The 16,529-nt window shown below is 35.3% G+C and overlaps 1 protein-coding gene across 1 annotated transcript in view; it reads right to left on the bottom strand.

Moving 5' to 3' along the window:
• The window catches only part of MPP6 (membrane palmitoylated protein 6), a 105,163-nt gene that overhangs the window by 1,479 nt on the left and 87,155 nt on the right, over nt 1–16,529 (bottom strand). The window contains 5 exon segments of the mRNA XM_036864085.1: nt 5,619–5,747; nt 6,699–6,901; nt 12,138–12,299; nt 14,607–14,675; nt 15,012–15,111. Of these exon segments, the coding sequence (XP_036719980.1) occupies nt 5,619–5,747; nt 6,699–6,901; nt 12,138–12,299; nt 14,607–14,675; nt 15,012–15,111 (663 nt within the window).

Consider the following 16,529-nt stretch of genomic DNA (forward strand, 5'->3'; position numbering starts at 1 on the left):
CTGCTGACAATATCTTGGGGTGAAATCCAAAGTAATAAAAGAATTCTTGTAGGTGACTGGTCTCTAGCCCAACTGCATCACCCTTTTCAAAATATTTTTATCGTATGGATTCTGTAACTCATGGAACCCAATCTGCAGCGGCTGTTAAGCTCAAAGCCAAATTTGCTGCCTTTCTGTAAGAAAAAGAATCTCAGTAATGTATTTTGAAGGCTGCCTGTCCATGCTCCCCACCCCCAACAACACACACACACTTTTATCTATTTTTTTAGCTAGTACTGTTTATATTTCATAAACTATTTCTAGTCATTTTGGAACAATGTGGGGGAATAAATAAGTAATAGGTTTTGCATGAGCAAGTAAAGCTTTTCATTAAATTGCAAGTGTTTTGAAATTTCATAATGCTTCTACATGTTCTTCAAATACTTACTGAGTTCCTATTAAAGCGTCTACTATGTTTCATAATTTGTGGATATAAAAATGAATAAGAGAGAATGGGCTCCTACCCTCCAGTGGAGGAGACAAATAAAGGGCAAATAAACAAAAAACTGCAAGCTGTAATAACCAGGAACAAAGAACTTTAAGAGATCTACTTTAGATAGAGTGCTTACAAAGACTCTACAAATGAATAAATGATATTTAAACTGAGTAAATGACATTTAAACTGAGAACTATAGTGGGAGAAAGACCATTCCAGGCAGAGGAAATAGCAATGTAAAGTTCAGGAGGAAAATGGCCCTGATGTGTTTCAGATACTGAAAGACCAAGATGGATGGAGGCTTAGGGAGGGTGGGTAATAAGTTGAGATAGCCCAGGCTAGGTCATGGAGGACCTAGATGCAATGGAAAGACATCTCTGGATTATGATGGTGGCAGAGGAGATGGAAATGACACCAGACTAGAAATATATTTTGGTGATAAAATCATCAGGATTAACTGATGGGCTGGATATGAAAAGTGAGGAATATGAATGAATCAAAAATAGCTCGAGTTTCTAGCTTGAATAAATGGGTGGTTGCAGAAGATGCAGAGTTGAGGGGGGTGGGAGTGTGAAAAACACGATATTGGTGAGGGGAAACAAAACATTCTACTTTGTTTGTACATGTTACGTTTAAGATGTCTGTGAGACATCCAAGTGCAGATGTAACATTAAGTAGGTAATGGTTATATAAGTTGGAGCTCTGAGGTCTGGGTTATCTATATATAAATTAGGAATCATCAGCATAACAATGATATGTAAGTTAATGGATTTGGTGAAAACACCTAAAGGAAAGTATATAGAGAGAAATGGGTTCCCAAGTAAGCCTGAGGGATACTAGTACTATAGTTAATATTTTCACTAAGATTTCGAAATCAATTTGAAACAACTAAAATATCTTTTATTATAGATGTATAAACAGGCCACAATTCAACCTGTAAACAAATCTTACCTAGTACAGTCATTAGAAACTTGTCTTGTTAAAAAAAAAAAAAAGTTCTTTTTTGACAATAACAATCCGTAACAACAATGGAGTATACCATATAGATGGAAAAATGAATTAAAAAATCTCTATGTATGGCTCTAGAATGATCTCCAGAATATATTAGTAAGTGAAAAACGCAGGCAGACTATTGTATGTAATAAGCTACCTTTTATGTAAGAAATGGGGGAGGGAGGATACACATACATACTTGCTTATATTAAAAAAAAAATTGTAAAAATGACTACCTATGTGGGTAGGAGGTAATAGAGTAGAGAGGATAGGGAAAAGCTAGATTTTTGTTTGTTTGTTTGTTTTTAAGATTTACTTTGGAACTATGAAAATGTATAGAATTATATTACAACAAAATCAAATTCAAATTAAAAAAAAGAGCAATACCTAAAAAGCAAAAGCAAAATGAAACAAATCTGTGTTTCAACTTGATGCCTTAACCACAGAAAAGAATTATTTTAGCGACTTTAAAATAAAATAATTTAATACTCAAGGGATATATCATAAGAACAATTTTTTAAAAAAAGTTTAAGTCTGAAACTTAAAACTTTTCAATAATCATATTGTTAATATGTTACTCAGAAATTATATATATAGTATGTACTTAGTTTATACATGTAAAGTCAGAAATTATGTTAATGTCATCAGCAACCAAGACTTTCAGCATAGGAGGAAAAATAGATAAACATAATCCAAGAAGTTAAGTAAAAATGTAAAATGTGAGTTGGAACTATCAAACTGAATTAATGATGTATATTTTCCAAAAGGGGAAAATATATTTCCTTCATCTGGCCACTGAGAAGACCTAGAAACAATGACAAACTAAGTTGAATGCACACCTTTAGCATCTATATTATCTCTAAATACCATTTCCCACTAAAAGGAACCAGGGCTTTTGGAAGGCTGGTTCCAGATCTGGGCCGAGAAATGTGTAAGGATAACCTGGAGCAGCTCGTCATACCAGGAAGCACATCAAAGTTTATGGGGTTGTGTTAAAAAGACTCAGAAAACAAGATGAATAGGCTCCTCTTAGCTGAAGACAGGACAATTTAAACATCAGAGAGTAATAGTTGACCTAAGTACACAGAGAGAGAGTATTCCAAGTGACTTTAAAACATAGCGATTTGATTTGACTGTATATACTTAGTGGGATAAACCCTAAGGATAAGGGAGAAAGAGACAGTTCACAGTAATCATACCTGGTAGTATTTGTACACTTATTTTCAGACTGTTGTGTGTGTACTGTGAGATAAATCAAATGAGCAATTATGTGCTATATTCTAACAGTCCCAGTGTTTTTGAGAACTGGGATACTCAGCCTAGGAGAATGGAGTTATATATATGAAAGAGGTTAAATAAAACCCTGTAATCCTGAATTTGATTGGGAAGTATCAATATATGTTCATGATATAGTTTCCTTCAAACATACAAACAGAAAAGCATATAACCAAACTAGTTCTGTCTGCCTAAAAGGTACATTTAGCTAGAAACAATGATCAATCTTGGGACAACGTGCACCCCTAGTATTACGGTCCTAAAATACCATTTACTCTAAAAGGAACCAGAGCTTCTTGGAGAAGTAACTGATTCCTGGCCTGGAATAGAAAATGTACAAGATGAGCCTAGAGCATTTGTCATATAGCAAGGAAGCTATCTGAGACGATTAGGCTCATGAAATAGGTCTCAAGGGCCAACTTAAATAAGCCCCTGTTGGTCAAAGATGGGGCGATTTGAACATCAATAAGAATAATAATTGCAAAAGAGTAAAACACATCAAGTAAGTTTAAATCCATGTGCTCATGATGAAACTAAAAAAACCACAAACCTTATTTGGTCACCTGTCGCCTCTGGAGACTGTTATGGAACAAACCCATTATTCTGAAAACTGACCCTTAAAGGGGAAGTATCAAGCATTATGTTCTGACTTTCCTATATATACTCTACTTCAGAGTCATCAACTAGTTGATAAGGAAAAGTTATTTAGAAGAATTCTAGTTTATAAATGCAGAACAAATCACAAACTTGGAATACCACCACTTCACAATTCCTAAAAAATTAACTGAGCCAGGCAAAGATCAATAAAAATTGCTAAAATCATTAGGTTAAGAGCTACTGAGAACTTTACAGATCAGGTCCCATTTTTTCTATGACCCAGTTTTTTTAAACAACTAAGTTAGAAGGTTAAAAGAGAGGGGAGGGAGGCAGTGAAGACTTACAGATTAAAACAGTCTAAAGGGAGAGGTCTGCTTCCAGCTAATATGCAATAACAGATATCAGACTAACACTCCTGCCTGACAACCAAGACAGACCAAATGTATGGAACAACACTTTTTAAGACACTGTACATCAGGTAATGGAAGACAGGGGTTCCAGAGAGACAGGAAACAAATGAGGTGAGCCCTATGATTACCCCAGGTTACTGGCTTGAAAGAGTTTCCAGGCTGTAACACAGTGAGGTGGAGCCCAGGAGGACACTACTGGATTCTAAGTTGGGACAGAGCTGAGAGCCCAGGGAGAACAAGGTAGCAGGAGTTTGCAGGACAGAATACTGGCTAGAATAGCAGTATGGAGAGAGAACTCTGAAGATTTGCAAAGGTCCCCCTCCAGCATTCAGCTGAATACCAATCTGTGCACATTACCACTACCCAGGGTCGCCAAAGAACCACCAGAAAGGATGAGAGGTATTCTTTCTGAGCCAGGAATAGTACCGATGCCCACCAGGCAGAACAGAAAACCTCATGTCGCATGGGCCATCTGGGAGAGTGCTCAAATGGGTCTTGCCTCAGTACTGAAGAATAATTGCCCCTAGAATGAGAACTGCTCTGGTTCTACCTAACAAATTTTTTAAGCAAGATCTGAAAGGAACAAACTGTTTCCACATAACTGCATCCCAGGACAAAGCTCACTATGTCTGGCATCCAATAAAAAATTACCAGGATTGCAAAGAAGCAAGAAAATAAGACCCATAATGAGGAGCAAAGTCATTCAGTCAAAACCAATCCAGAAGTGATGCAAATGTTAGAATTCGTAGACAGTGATATAAAAACATTGATAACTATATTTCAGATATTCATAAAGTTCAGTAGAGACATGGAGCAACCTGAAAAAGAACAAAGAGGATTAAAACCACCTGATCTCAAGGCTTATCACCTATAGTGTGGAAGAGGTAGAAGAACGAGGGAGGGACTCTGAAGGGGCACAAGGAAACTTACGAAGATGAGGGACATGCCTGTTATCTTGACTGCAATAGCTTCATGGGTGTATACATATGCCCAAGCTTATCAAGTTGTATACTTTCAACATGTACAGTTTATTGTATATCAATTATACCTCAAGCTGGGGGAAAAAAAGAGATTTAGAAGACATCAGGTAAATGCAACATGTTAATCTTGCTTGGATCCTGATTTGAACAAACTGTCAAAAAAAAAATGATAAATACTGAGGAAATTCAAATACAGACTGTATATTGATGATATTGAGAAGAAGTTGCTCTTCCTAATGTTTGATGTGCTAATGGTATTATGGTTATGTCCAAAAAGTCTGTCTTTTAGAGATAAATACTAAAGTACTTATGGTTGATATGATATCAAAGATTTGCTTCAAAATAATTCATGGTAAGGGAGGAAGTGAAGAGAGGTCTAAATGAAACAAAAATGGCCATGTGTTATTGAAGCTAAGTGATGGGTACTTGGGAGTTCATTTCTTCCCTCCTTTGTACATATTTAAAATTTTCCATAACATGAGAAAAGAGAGGAAGAACAAGAGAAAAAGACATGTAACAACTAAAAGTCAGAACACCTAACTCTACCAATAGTAAACCTTATGATGAACATACTTGTTATTGGTCTTGGGGACCAGTTTCCACATTAGTAAAATGAGGGAGTTAGATTAATATGCACTTTTTAACATTGGTCCATTTCATTTACATAGGGGGAGTAAACTTTTGTTTTAAAATAGAGTGAACAATGGTTTCTAAGTAAAAGCAATACTGTTCTAAATCCTAACTACATCTAGGGAACAAATTTTTATTCTCCAATACCTTATACAGTGTGTTTATTTCATAAATATGGATAGAATTAAACATGCCCAAAAGAAAAAGGAAAGGTTTTAGGAGGAAAATAGTACTGTTAGCCTGAAAAGAACCGCTTACCGTCAGAAGCTTGGTAGTGATACCAGCATCCACTACAGCCTTGTGCATGGCACGTAACGTCTCTAGTTCAGGAGCAGCAATAAACACAACATAGGGCATGAACTCGGATGTCCTCAGCACTTTCAGAGCCTGTGTAGAAGAACAATTACAAACCAATTTATACAGGATTAGAATTTGAGTTATGTTACCCTTTAGTTTATACTAAATAATCAAAGTCCATCTGCCCTCTTCCTCAAGATAAAGGACATAATTTAATACTTGCTATCTGCCCCCCCTCCCTTCTATCCTTTTGATTCCATACAGTACTTTCCTAAAATGGTGATCCATTAAATTTTGTTCTGACCTCAATCTCACTACTTTTTGGTACCCTTGAACAAAGGAAAGTATTAAACTTAATGATCCCCAAATCATCAAGAATGATGTAAATGCTTTCCATGTTAATTGTAGAATTCTGTTAATATTGAAAAAGCAGAAATAATTTCAGTGTCCATTAACTGGAGAGTGGTTATATAAATAAATATATATCTGCACTATGAAATACCATGCAGCAATTACAAAGAACAAAAAAAGCTCTATAGTACCTAACATGAAAAGATCTTCAAGAAATACTGTTTAATGAAAAAAGGTTAAAGAATCTGTATAGAATTTTTCCATTTATATATAAGAGAAACAACCACAAAAATAGAAAACCCATCGGGTTGAGTGTAGAATGGTGAGAAGGGGTCAATAAGGGAGACATGGAATGAGAATGAAATGAATGGTGAGTGCGTGGGTGACTTTAATTTTTATTCCTTATGTTTCAGCCTTGTTCAAATTTTAAATTTAACATTTCCTAACACATGCATTTATATATTACTTAAGCAAGTAAATAAATACTAAACTTCTATCAAGCTTCTATAGCTATCCATGCCTCTGTTGGCTAATAGATCAGAGATTTATTTAACTAGTTGTTGATGCATAATAAGGTTCTCTATCGTCACAGGTAATAGAGGGAAAGAGCCACCCTCATAATCTGAAGAAGAAACAAAAACTCCACAGGAAATAAAACTTAAGAAATAGCTTTGGAATCATGCAGCTTACTTGTGGGTTGACGTCCAAAATGCAAGTTCGTCCAGTTTGGACAACTTCAAGAATAGAGTCAATCTTGGTTCCGTAGAGATTTCCTTCATATTCCCCATGTTCCAAATATTTTCCAGCTTTAATATCTGCTTCCATCTCAGATCGTGACACAAATTTATATGCCTGGCCATCTTTTTCATCTTCCCTTGGTTTCCGTGAAGTAACTAAATAAAATAGCGTTGAGAATTTGTACAGAGACAGTGCAGGGTATTAAAAAACAAACTAAAATGCACAGGGTAGCCTAAGTCTTTTCGATTTAGTGCAGGGGTTGGCAAACTATGGCCTATGACCAAATCTGGCCTGCTTCCTATTTTTGTAAATAAAGTTTTATGGACCACAGCCATGTTCATTCATTTTATCGCCTATGGTTTCATTCGTTTTACAATGGCGGAATAGTTGTGACCCAGACTAGATGGCCTGTAAAGCCTAAAGTATTTACTATATGTGGCCCTTGAATAAAAATGTTTGCTGACCCCTGATCAGGAATGTTTTAAGAGGTAGTCTCCAATATACAATTTATATCCAAAAAATGTGCTTTATAAAGTCAGATTGAAACTCAAAATATATTTACCTAGAAGCAGAGCCCCAAAGTTAAATTCTTAACTATGGTGAGAGCTAATAAGTGTGAGGTATATTGCAAGTGAACATCTTTTCCAGCTGACCAGCACTCCCCTTCTCCTTAAGGAATATCAATTACAGCCTTTCTTCACGCTTCTTTGAACATTTCCTAATTGAGTGTCCAACAGATGAGCAAAATTCTATTCTTAGTTGGTATTATCAATTTTCTGAAGTGTAGTTTTATCCATAAATTATCTATCCTTTATCTTGCCCCAGCACCAAACTTTTCTTCTAGCTTCCTTCTAATTAACATTCCCAAATGCTAATTGTTTTGTTTTGCACCTCGGTGGATCTAGCCGCCTGGATGTTATTATGGTCTAGTAACTTGCTCTACTCTGACCTGAAGTATTCTGAGAGAATGAGAGAGAAGAGACCAAGTCAAAAACTTAAAACATCCTTTTGTCAGGTATTTTAGAGACATACAACTCCTTTGCAACTTGGCCGTGCTAGGAATGGACGATTATCACTTTTCAAACTGTTGCAAAGGTGCAGAGTTAGGTATTCTCTGCCAACTTGCTAGCACTCCCTAGGAAGAAAAGTAATTTGTGTATGTGTGTGTGTTATTTTCAAGTTTAGCCTTAATCTGAGTTTGCCTAGATCAGATATAAAACAGTATTCTACTTCTATTAATCAAGTACTTATACATGCAGAATATGTGACAAAATCATTAACCACATGCAATTAAAGTTACAAAGTAATCAGATGAAAAATTGACAGAATTTTGACTATTTGAAATAAGCACAACACATCAAGAAAACTTTTATAAGAAAAAAACTTTAAGTTCAAGCTCAACAATAAGGGTCTAATTCACAAATAAGATTATTATGTACAAGAGGATTCCCTTTTTCTCCTGCTGTTTTCTGGCTCATTCCAGACCACTGTGGAGAGATTTATAAAGTCACTTAAAGAGCTTCAAGATGCTATGATGGCTTTTCATATTAAAAAATGTGTGATCTCTAAGGTTTCTGGGATTATTCACCAAAGGTGGTATGATAAAACTCCTAAGGCAATTTTAAACTCTCCAAATACATACATACTAGGACTTGGCTTAATATCTGTGAAGATAATTTTAGAAGAGTACGACTTTTGGGGACGCACTACAGTGAAACCATGTATGGGAACGTGCTGCTTGAAGTAAATATGTACAGGCACACACACTGCCCCCCAACACTACCTCCAACATGTGGAGGGAATCTTAAATTCTTGGTGAAATGTTTTTAGTTTACAAGTGAATTTTAAGGAAAATACCATTCTCTAGTGAAGACTCAAAAAAGAAATCTACATTGGCACATAATTAAGCCCCTTTCCATTTCTAGAACAGAGAAATTAGAGCAGGGTGGATTGACTACAGCTGATTCCTTAGGCTTATATGCTAAGCAACTAAGAAATGTGATTGCTTAGAATTTAAGTTTTGTGATTGATAGGCAAAATTCTAATCTTTAGTAGCTCTTCAAATAGTCAGGAAATAATCAACAAAGTAACATTTTATTTGTTAACTATCCCAAGATGTATTAAAGGGAAAACATGATTCATAAGGTAGCTTGTCCACCTGGATTAATAATTTTTTATATTTTATTTTAGGACCATTTCACAATATAAAGAGAAGACTAAGTCAATTTAATCCAACACCAGCATTTACTTCCTTCCCTATGAGACTTCCCCAACCAGCCCACCAGACAATGTGTAGCACAAGACTGTGTATCAAAAATTAGGCAAACTTGTCACACTTCATCAGTATTTTTTGTGTGTGTGTTGATTCTGAGGCTTAAAACAAACAAACAAACACTATATAAACATGAATGATTTAAAGAAAAGTAAAACACACCTACATTATATGAAGACGTGATAGTTGACAAGGTATGGATATACATAAATATTTCTATATAAAAATTCAGACTTGAATCTTTACTAAAAATAAGTCTTGAAAGGTAAAATAGTACATCTTCTGGAAATTAATTTGGCATGAAGAAATCAAGAAGTTGAAATAAATATATTTAATACTTCTATATTTATAAATCTCTCTATACATCCTTTGGTCTAATAATTTTACATCTGAGATTTATGTATACACATTTTATGATCTCTTTATTTATAACAAAAAAGCCACCCAAACCATATAAATGGGTGATAACAGTAAAGCATGGTGTACTTATATGCTGGAATATTAAGAAGCTAACACAATTAATTTTTTTAGTGTTTTTTAATCATGATAAGATATACATAACATAAAATTTATCATTTTAACCATTATTAAGTGCACAATTCAGTGGCATTAAGTACAGTAACACTGTTGTGCAACCATCACCATTATTCATCTCCAGAACCTTTTTATCATCTTAAAAAAAAAAAAAAAAATTACACTCACTACTTAATATTCTTAGAGATACAGAAGAGATAGCTCCCACAAACAGATGATGCTGTGGGAAAAAACAGGAAACAGAAAATAATCCTAAAATGAAAAATATGACTACTTATGATAAAACATTGATGAGATAGAAGATAAAGAACTCAAGGTAATCTTTTAAAGAGTAGAATAAAAAGATAAAGGGTTGGACAACATGATTTAAAAAAGTAAGAGACTGAGGAGATGAATCCAGGATGTTCAACATCCAGCTAATAGAAATTCTAGAAAAAAGTGAATAGAGAAAACAGGGAGAAATCATCCAAGAAATAGTAATTCCCCAGAATTGAATGACATGCATCTCTAGTCTGAAGAGCTCACTAATCATCAGCACAATAAATAAAAATAGATGCACACAAAGGCACATCATTATTAAGTTATAAAATAATGAAAACCAACAAAATAAAAAGACTGAAGGAAAAATCAGGTCATGTATGAAAGGACAAAAATTAGAATGACATTAGACTTCTTAACAAAACTGGGTTAAAGAGTAACATCTTTTGGGTTTTACAATCTAGACCTTCTATTCTCAGATAATCAAATAGAAGACAAAAAAATATACAACTTCAAAGATGCAGAAATTACATCCCATACAGCATTTTTTGTCAAGTTACAAGGCATGTGGCGTAGCAAAACAAGGCAATAAACCAAGAAAGAAAAAGAATGGGACCCAGGAACAATAGCTTCAACCCAGGACAGCAACAAAGGGAAACATCCCTATGTGCACGTGGGGCAGCCAGAGTGGAGTGTGTAGCCCTCACTAAAGCAGGAAGACTGAGGGTTGTGGGACAGAGGTCTCCAAGAAAAAAGCATGACTTACTAAATAAGAGGTTCTTTGGTTTAATACAAAACTATACTCATGAACACATAAGACAAAGAGGGGAAGAAAAAAACGAACTCTAGAAATTGCTGGGTTGGGGGAGAGGAAGAGGCTGTACAAGAAAGTGAAACTGAATTAACTGAAACTAGAGCTATCTTTATGCTGGGAGGACACTCAGGAAGTCAGTAGGTAAGGCCTACACTGGACAGAACAAGAAATAGCAGAATGAAGACATTATTAAGAAATATGGAAGACTAACAAAATAAATAGCAGAAAGATTGAAAAGTGACTGTTTCTGGTCTAGGCCAGAGGTGGGGTAGAGGAAAATGGAGTTATTTTTCATTACATATTTTTGAGAACTACTTGATTAAAATATGCTACATGTATTAATTTGATAAAAATGAAAAATAAAATACTTTAAAATACTTAAAATACTTTGATCACAGTGAGATTTTTATTTTGTTAACTACTTAACTATGATTTGTCTGATTTAATGATTTACAGTGCCTACAGTGGAACTCAAAGTCTTACCCTGAAGGGATTACAAACAGCACATGAGGACAATGACAGGGTTATTGCCCCAATACACCCCTAAAAATGTCAGCAGTAAGATTACTCACTGAGAACTAAATGTCAAAGCATACTGGATGAAAGCAGAGAAACTCTAAAACTCATCCAAAAGACATGGAGTGATGTTAGGCTAAGATTTGACATGGAAAGCTTAAAGGCATTAAAATACCTACAGAAATTCTGTGTTAATCAAAAGGGGGCTTGGTCAGCAATGGAAGCACAGAAAGGGGACTTATAAAGGCAAGACTGGCTTGTGTTCAGGGGAGAGGGCATGTAAGTTCCCACAAGTAAAGGCTCATGTATCTCCAAAATGAATGATATCACTGCCTTATTATAAGGACTAATATACATTTGTACTTAACTTCTTGCTCTAACTCCATTCTCATCAAGCATGCTTCTGACATTATTTAACTTTCCTTGTAAATGTGCAAATAGAGAAAGAACACAAAGATCATAAAATGAGTGTCTGGTTCATTTAATGGTTATTATTTCCCATCAGTATTATTGTATTTTGTATATAAATAAATGTGACCTTCATTAATGCTGCCTGCTCTGGAAGAGGAATCTCTCTTGATGTGCTATCAAAAACCAGGTTTAGGACCTTACAGGACTGAAAGCTACAAGCCAGATCATGAGTGTCAGAGGATCCAGCAGGTTTCCCCTGCTGGATGAAAATACAACTTTTCAGATACACAGCAAATGTACAAGAAAATACACAGCTAATGCTGATTTTGCCACAACTCTTAATACTTGCATTTAACGAACACTTCTGGATTGAAGAGTTTGGAGAAGCGATTGCCACCAGGCAGCCAGCTGACATGGCCCACAATGCTATTTCAAGACAGCTGTAGAGTCGCCAAGTTTTTCAGTATCATTTGCTTGTTCATTTTCATTGGCATAATTAGAAATTACTTGGGAATAAAATAATAATAATCTGCCCCACCCCCACTCCTTCTTTCCAATTAAATAGTAAAGGAAACAGAAAACTTACATGGCACTGTGGTTCCAAATCTAGTGGGATTCAACACTATGAACCTGTTTTTCAAGCTTCTTCGTCCCACACCTTGAGCTCCTATCAATACTAATGTCTTTCTCTGGAAGGGAGGCATTTTGGCTACCTCCTCATAAATCTGGATTTCATGACGATCAAATTCTAAAAGTAAGGAAATGGGAAAACATCATATTCAGTTATCTTTTATTTTTATTATTATTTTTTAATTAATTAATTAATTAATTTTGGGCTGTGTTTGGTCTTCGTTGCTGCACGCAGGCTTTCTCTAGTTGAGGTGAGCGGGGACTACTCTTTGTTGCGGTGCACGGGCTTCTCACTGTAGTGGCTTCTTTTGTTGCGGAGCACGGACTCTAGGTGTGCGGGTTTCAGTAGTTGTGGCACGTGGGCTCAGTAGCTGTGGCTCGCAGGCTCTAGAGCACAGGCTCAGTAGTAGTAGTAGTAGAGCAAAGGCACACGGGCTTAGTTGCTCTGCAGCATGTGGGACCTTCCTGGACCAAGGCTTGAACCCGTGTCCCCTGCATTGGCAGGCAGATTCTTAACCACTGCGCCACCAGGGAAGTCCCTCAGTTATCTTTTATATGGATGAAAAACCTCTGCTATTCTGTTCAGTAATGGCTTAGTTGTCTTGATAGTTAAGTATCACTTGAACTGTACTTAGTACAGTTTTAAAAATAAATTTGGTAAAGTACAATAAATTATTTTGTACCCTGATTTAAACACCTGCTTCTATTCATTTGCCTTAAAAAATTGTCTAACAAAACTAGAAAAATACCCTTACTTTATCCTTATCAGATAATCTATCCCTTAAAACCTGTTTCTTATCAATTCATCAGTAGAAATAATTACTTAATATAATCAAATTGCAAATTAGTTTATGTAATCTATTCCACTAAAAGGTGAGTATCAAATATGGAGGACAGCAGTACACTTAGAGTGGCTGCTTAAATAAGTTTCATAGAATGAGTATCCCCTTCCAATGATACAAATGAATAAATACTGTGTGGTGAACTCTGCAAATATTAGTTTGATTAATAAAATGCATATAGACAACATACTAACATTTAAATATTAAGATTCTAAATTTATGTATAAAATAAAATGTTGGATCTTAACTATTTTCAGTAGAAACACATTCCAAAATTATGATCAATGGCAAAATTAGAAATTTTCCATTTTGCAAGAAAGCTTTAAGAATATATATTTAATGAACAATAAAGCCCAAGAGGATTTGAAATATTATATTACCTATTATTATGGCTATAACTCTCAATCTATAGTAATAACACTTCTTCCTTAGGTTATTATCTTAACAGCAACACTTTCTTTGCACAATTTCTCCACAATAGATTAGGAGAGTCTAATTTCCCCTTATTATAATATTATTATTATAATATATTATTAGATTATTTCCTTTATAATGTACTATTTAGTTTATTACCAATATAGGGGTAGCTCTGAAGTCAAGAAAGCACTTTAAAATTATCAATTCTTTTGAGTAAGCCTCCAGAGCCTTCTGATTCTAAGAGCTGCATTTCACTCCTATCAGCCTTTATAACTGAAAAGAATTAACTGTGGTAGGTGTCATATTTATCTTTCTTTAAGTCTGAAAGATTTAAGAAAGAATCCTACTAGATCAGGCTAAGATTTGTTTGGTCCAGTATTATTTTTCCAAAAGTATCATGGACAATGTTATGGCAGAATATGGTTGCCCTTAATCATAACTCTTTTATTATCTTTATAAAGGCATTCTGTTCTGTAGAAATGACACAAGTTTCTATCAAAGTTCTTAAATAGTTTTAATTGTCACATTGTTCCTTCATTAATACAAGCATAAATCCTAACCAATTCATTTTATTATAAACTATGAGTATAAAATAAAGCACACTAGTGATAGTGCAAGTATATATATCAGGATTTAAATAATGCCTGTATATTATTGTACCAAGTGTTCACATGGCAGTCCCTTGCAGTTGGGTACTAATCTGAATTAATTCATTTAAAATTATACATTTAGAGTGTATGCCACATTGAGTAATGATATAAAGCTATTTCATACTTCACTTGGATTTCTCAAAAAAGTATTTAAAACATACCTGCGGGGCTTCCCTGGTGGCGCAGTTGTTGAGAATCTGCCTGCCAATGCAGGGGACACGGGTTCGAGCCCTGGTCTGGGAAGATCCCACATGCCACGGAGCAACTGGGCCCGTGAGCCACAACTACTGAGCCTGTGTGTCTGGAGCCTGTGCTCCGCAACAAGAGAGGCCACGACAGGGAGAGGCCTGCGCACTGCAATGAAGAGTGGCCCCCGCTCGCCGCAACTAGAGAAAGCCCTCACACAGAAACGAAGACCCAACACAGCCAAAAATAAAAATTAAAAAAAAAAAAAAAGAAAAAGAACAGTTTAAAAACAAAAAAAAAATAAAAACAAAACAAACAAAAAAAACATACCTGCATTTCTGGTTGTGAGATACATCATCTTTTTCTTTTTTTTGCTACTTATGGTTCCACAAAAAGGTCCTGAAGGATGACAAGGCAAATATAACTTAAACAATATGTCAGACTATATACATTGCCCTGTGGTGTTCTATAGGGGTGGGAGAATTATCTTCCCAGTGTTGCATCCTACAAAGCAGAAGCAGGCAGGGGTGAGTTGAGCCACTGAATTCTGATACAATACCAGCAGGTGGCAGAAAGGGAACAAAAAGTTTACTTTTGAGAGCAGTACACTAAAGCAGATGAGAGGGATTAATTCTAGATATATTTTAAATAAATTCATCAGCTAATTCAGATGAAAGAGGCAAAGAAAGGTGGCCACAAAGGACTACTTGTTACTTATTGTATCGAGTTCATCACCTGAATTGTCCCAGTCTCTTCTAACAAATGCCTTTCTCTTCTCTTCCAGGAACTGGCTTGGAATGAGACCAGCGCTTCCTCCCTCTTTTACATGGCTAGCCTAGAATCAAATTAATGAATTGTATATCTCAGTGATCAAAACTTGAGACCACATTCTAATAAGTAGGACAAGAAATAGTCAGTTAAAAAATAAAATCACATTTGATCTTAAGAAACTGACCTTGATATTTAAATCCATGGCATTGTCAGGATATTGAAACACTTTAGTACTGAGGAATCAGTGGGTACCTAACCAGTGTGCTATTTGGTAGTGAATTTTTAGACTGAAATACAAAGGTGTACAGGCTCTTTAAATTACTAAAACTTTTTATTTATAATACTAAACTAGTGAGAATGGAAAGGAATAAATGCTGTTATGTGTTGGCACCTAGTTAGGTGTTTGTTATCCAATAATTCTACTACGTTGGTATTTCCTGAGGCCAAATCAATAGGAAAAAAAAAAAAAGAGAGACAGCACTGGGAGAACAGGGTGGAGAGTTTAGTTCATGCTACCAGGAATCTGAATATCCTGAGGGGAAGTAAGTTTAAAATAGGTAAAACCTCACCTACTGTCAACAAACTAACTTTTAAAATGAAACCCAAAGAAGTGCTATTTCAAAATAGTGGCTGGAGAACTGGCTACTAACGGCTTATCCCACAACATTAGTGACTTTATCCTTACAGCTAGCACAGAAAAATCCAGTATCATTTTTAGCAATTAAAATCCTGAAAAATACAATTAGAGTAATAGATGACAAACATGCAGGAAAAGACAGAGATAGATAATGGTGACGGGGTTAGAAGAGAAAACTAAGAGATGGCATTCACAGAGAAGGGAAAAAAGAGAAAACTGGGAAAGTTTAAAAAAGGACACTGTCACAGAAAGCAGATTTTTTTAGATCAGTTCTAAGAAATTCAGTGGAAACCTCTTGAAATCATGGATTCCATTTAATTTACTCATTTCTTAGTTCTCTCACCACACTGTGCCCTTATACATCATAATGTCTTAATTTAAATTTAAGGACATATTAGCAAGACTATTCTTATTCTTGTAATTCATTCCCCCTTAGAAGTCAGTATAACTTATTAGAGCTAATGTGAGTTACTAATATCTCCATTTAATTCAGAATTTAGTGCTAGGTACCAGGTCCTTTTCTTTCACACTTTGTTCCTTAATGAGACTCTCTTTTGTTTTTACAGTTTAAGAGATTTTAGACTTTGTTTCTCCAGTTCTGAATACTGTGGTTGCTAGTCAGTGTAAACAATTACAAAACCAGACTTATTACTTATGCTAGAGTTTTCTGAAAACTGTACTAGTGGAAAGGAAAAGGAAGACCATCACACATCTTCTGGAAAATGAAGGGGGGAAAGACAGTGATAACACACATCCCTTTCCATACACACAGATTTCAATCCAAGACCAAACAACACGGATGATAAAGCAAGGCTTCATTTCTCAATTACTGAGAAGAGGTGGGC

The sequence above is a fragment of the Balaenoptera musculus genome, chromosome 9 (genome assembly GCF_009873245.2).
Source record: "Balaenoptera musculus isolate JJ_BM4_2016_0621 chromosome 9, mBalMus1.pri.v3, whole genome shotgun sequence".
In the NCBI taxonomy this organism is placed as follows: domain Eukaryota; kingdom Metazoa; phylum Chordata; class Mammalia; order Artiodactyla; family Balaenopteridae; genus Balaenoptera; species Balaenoptera musculus.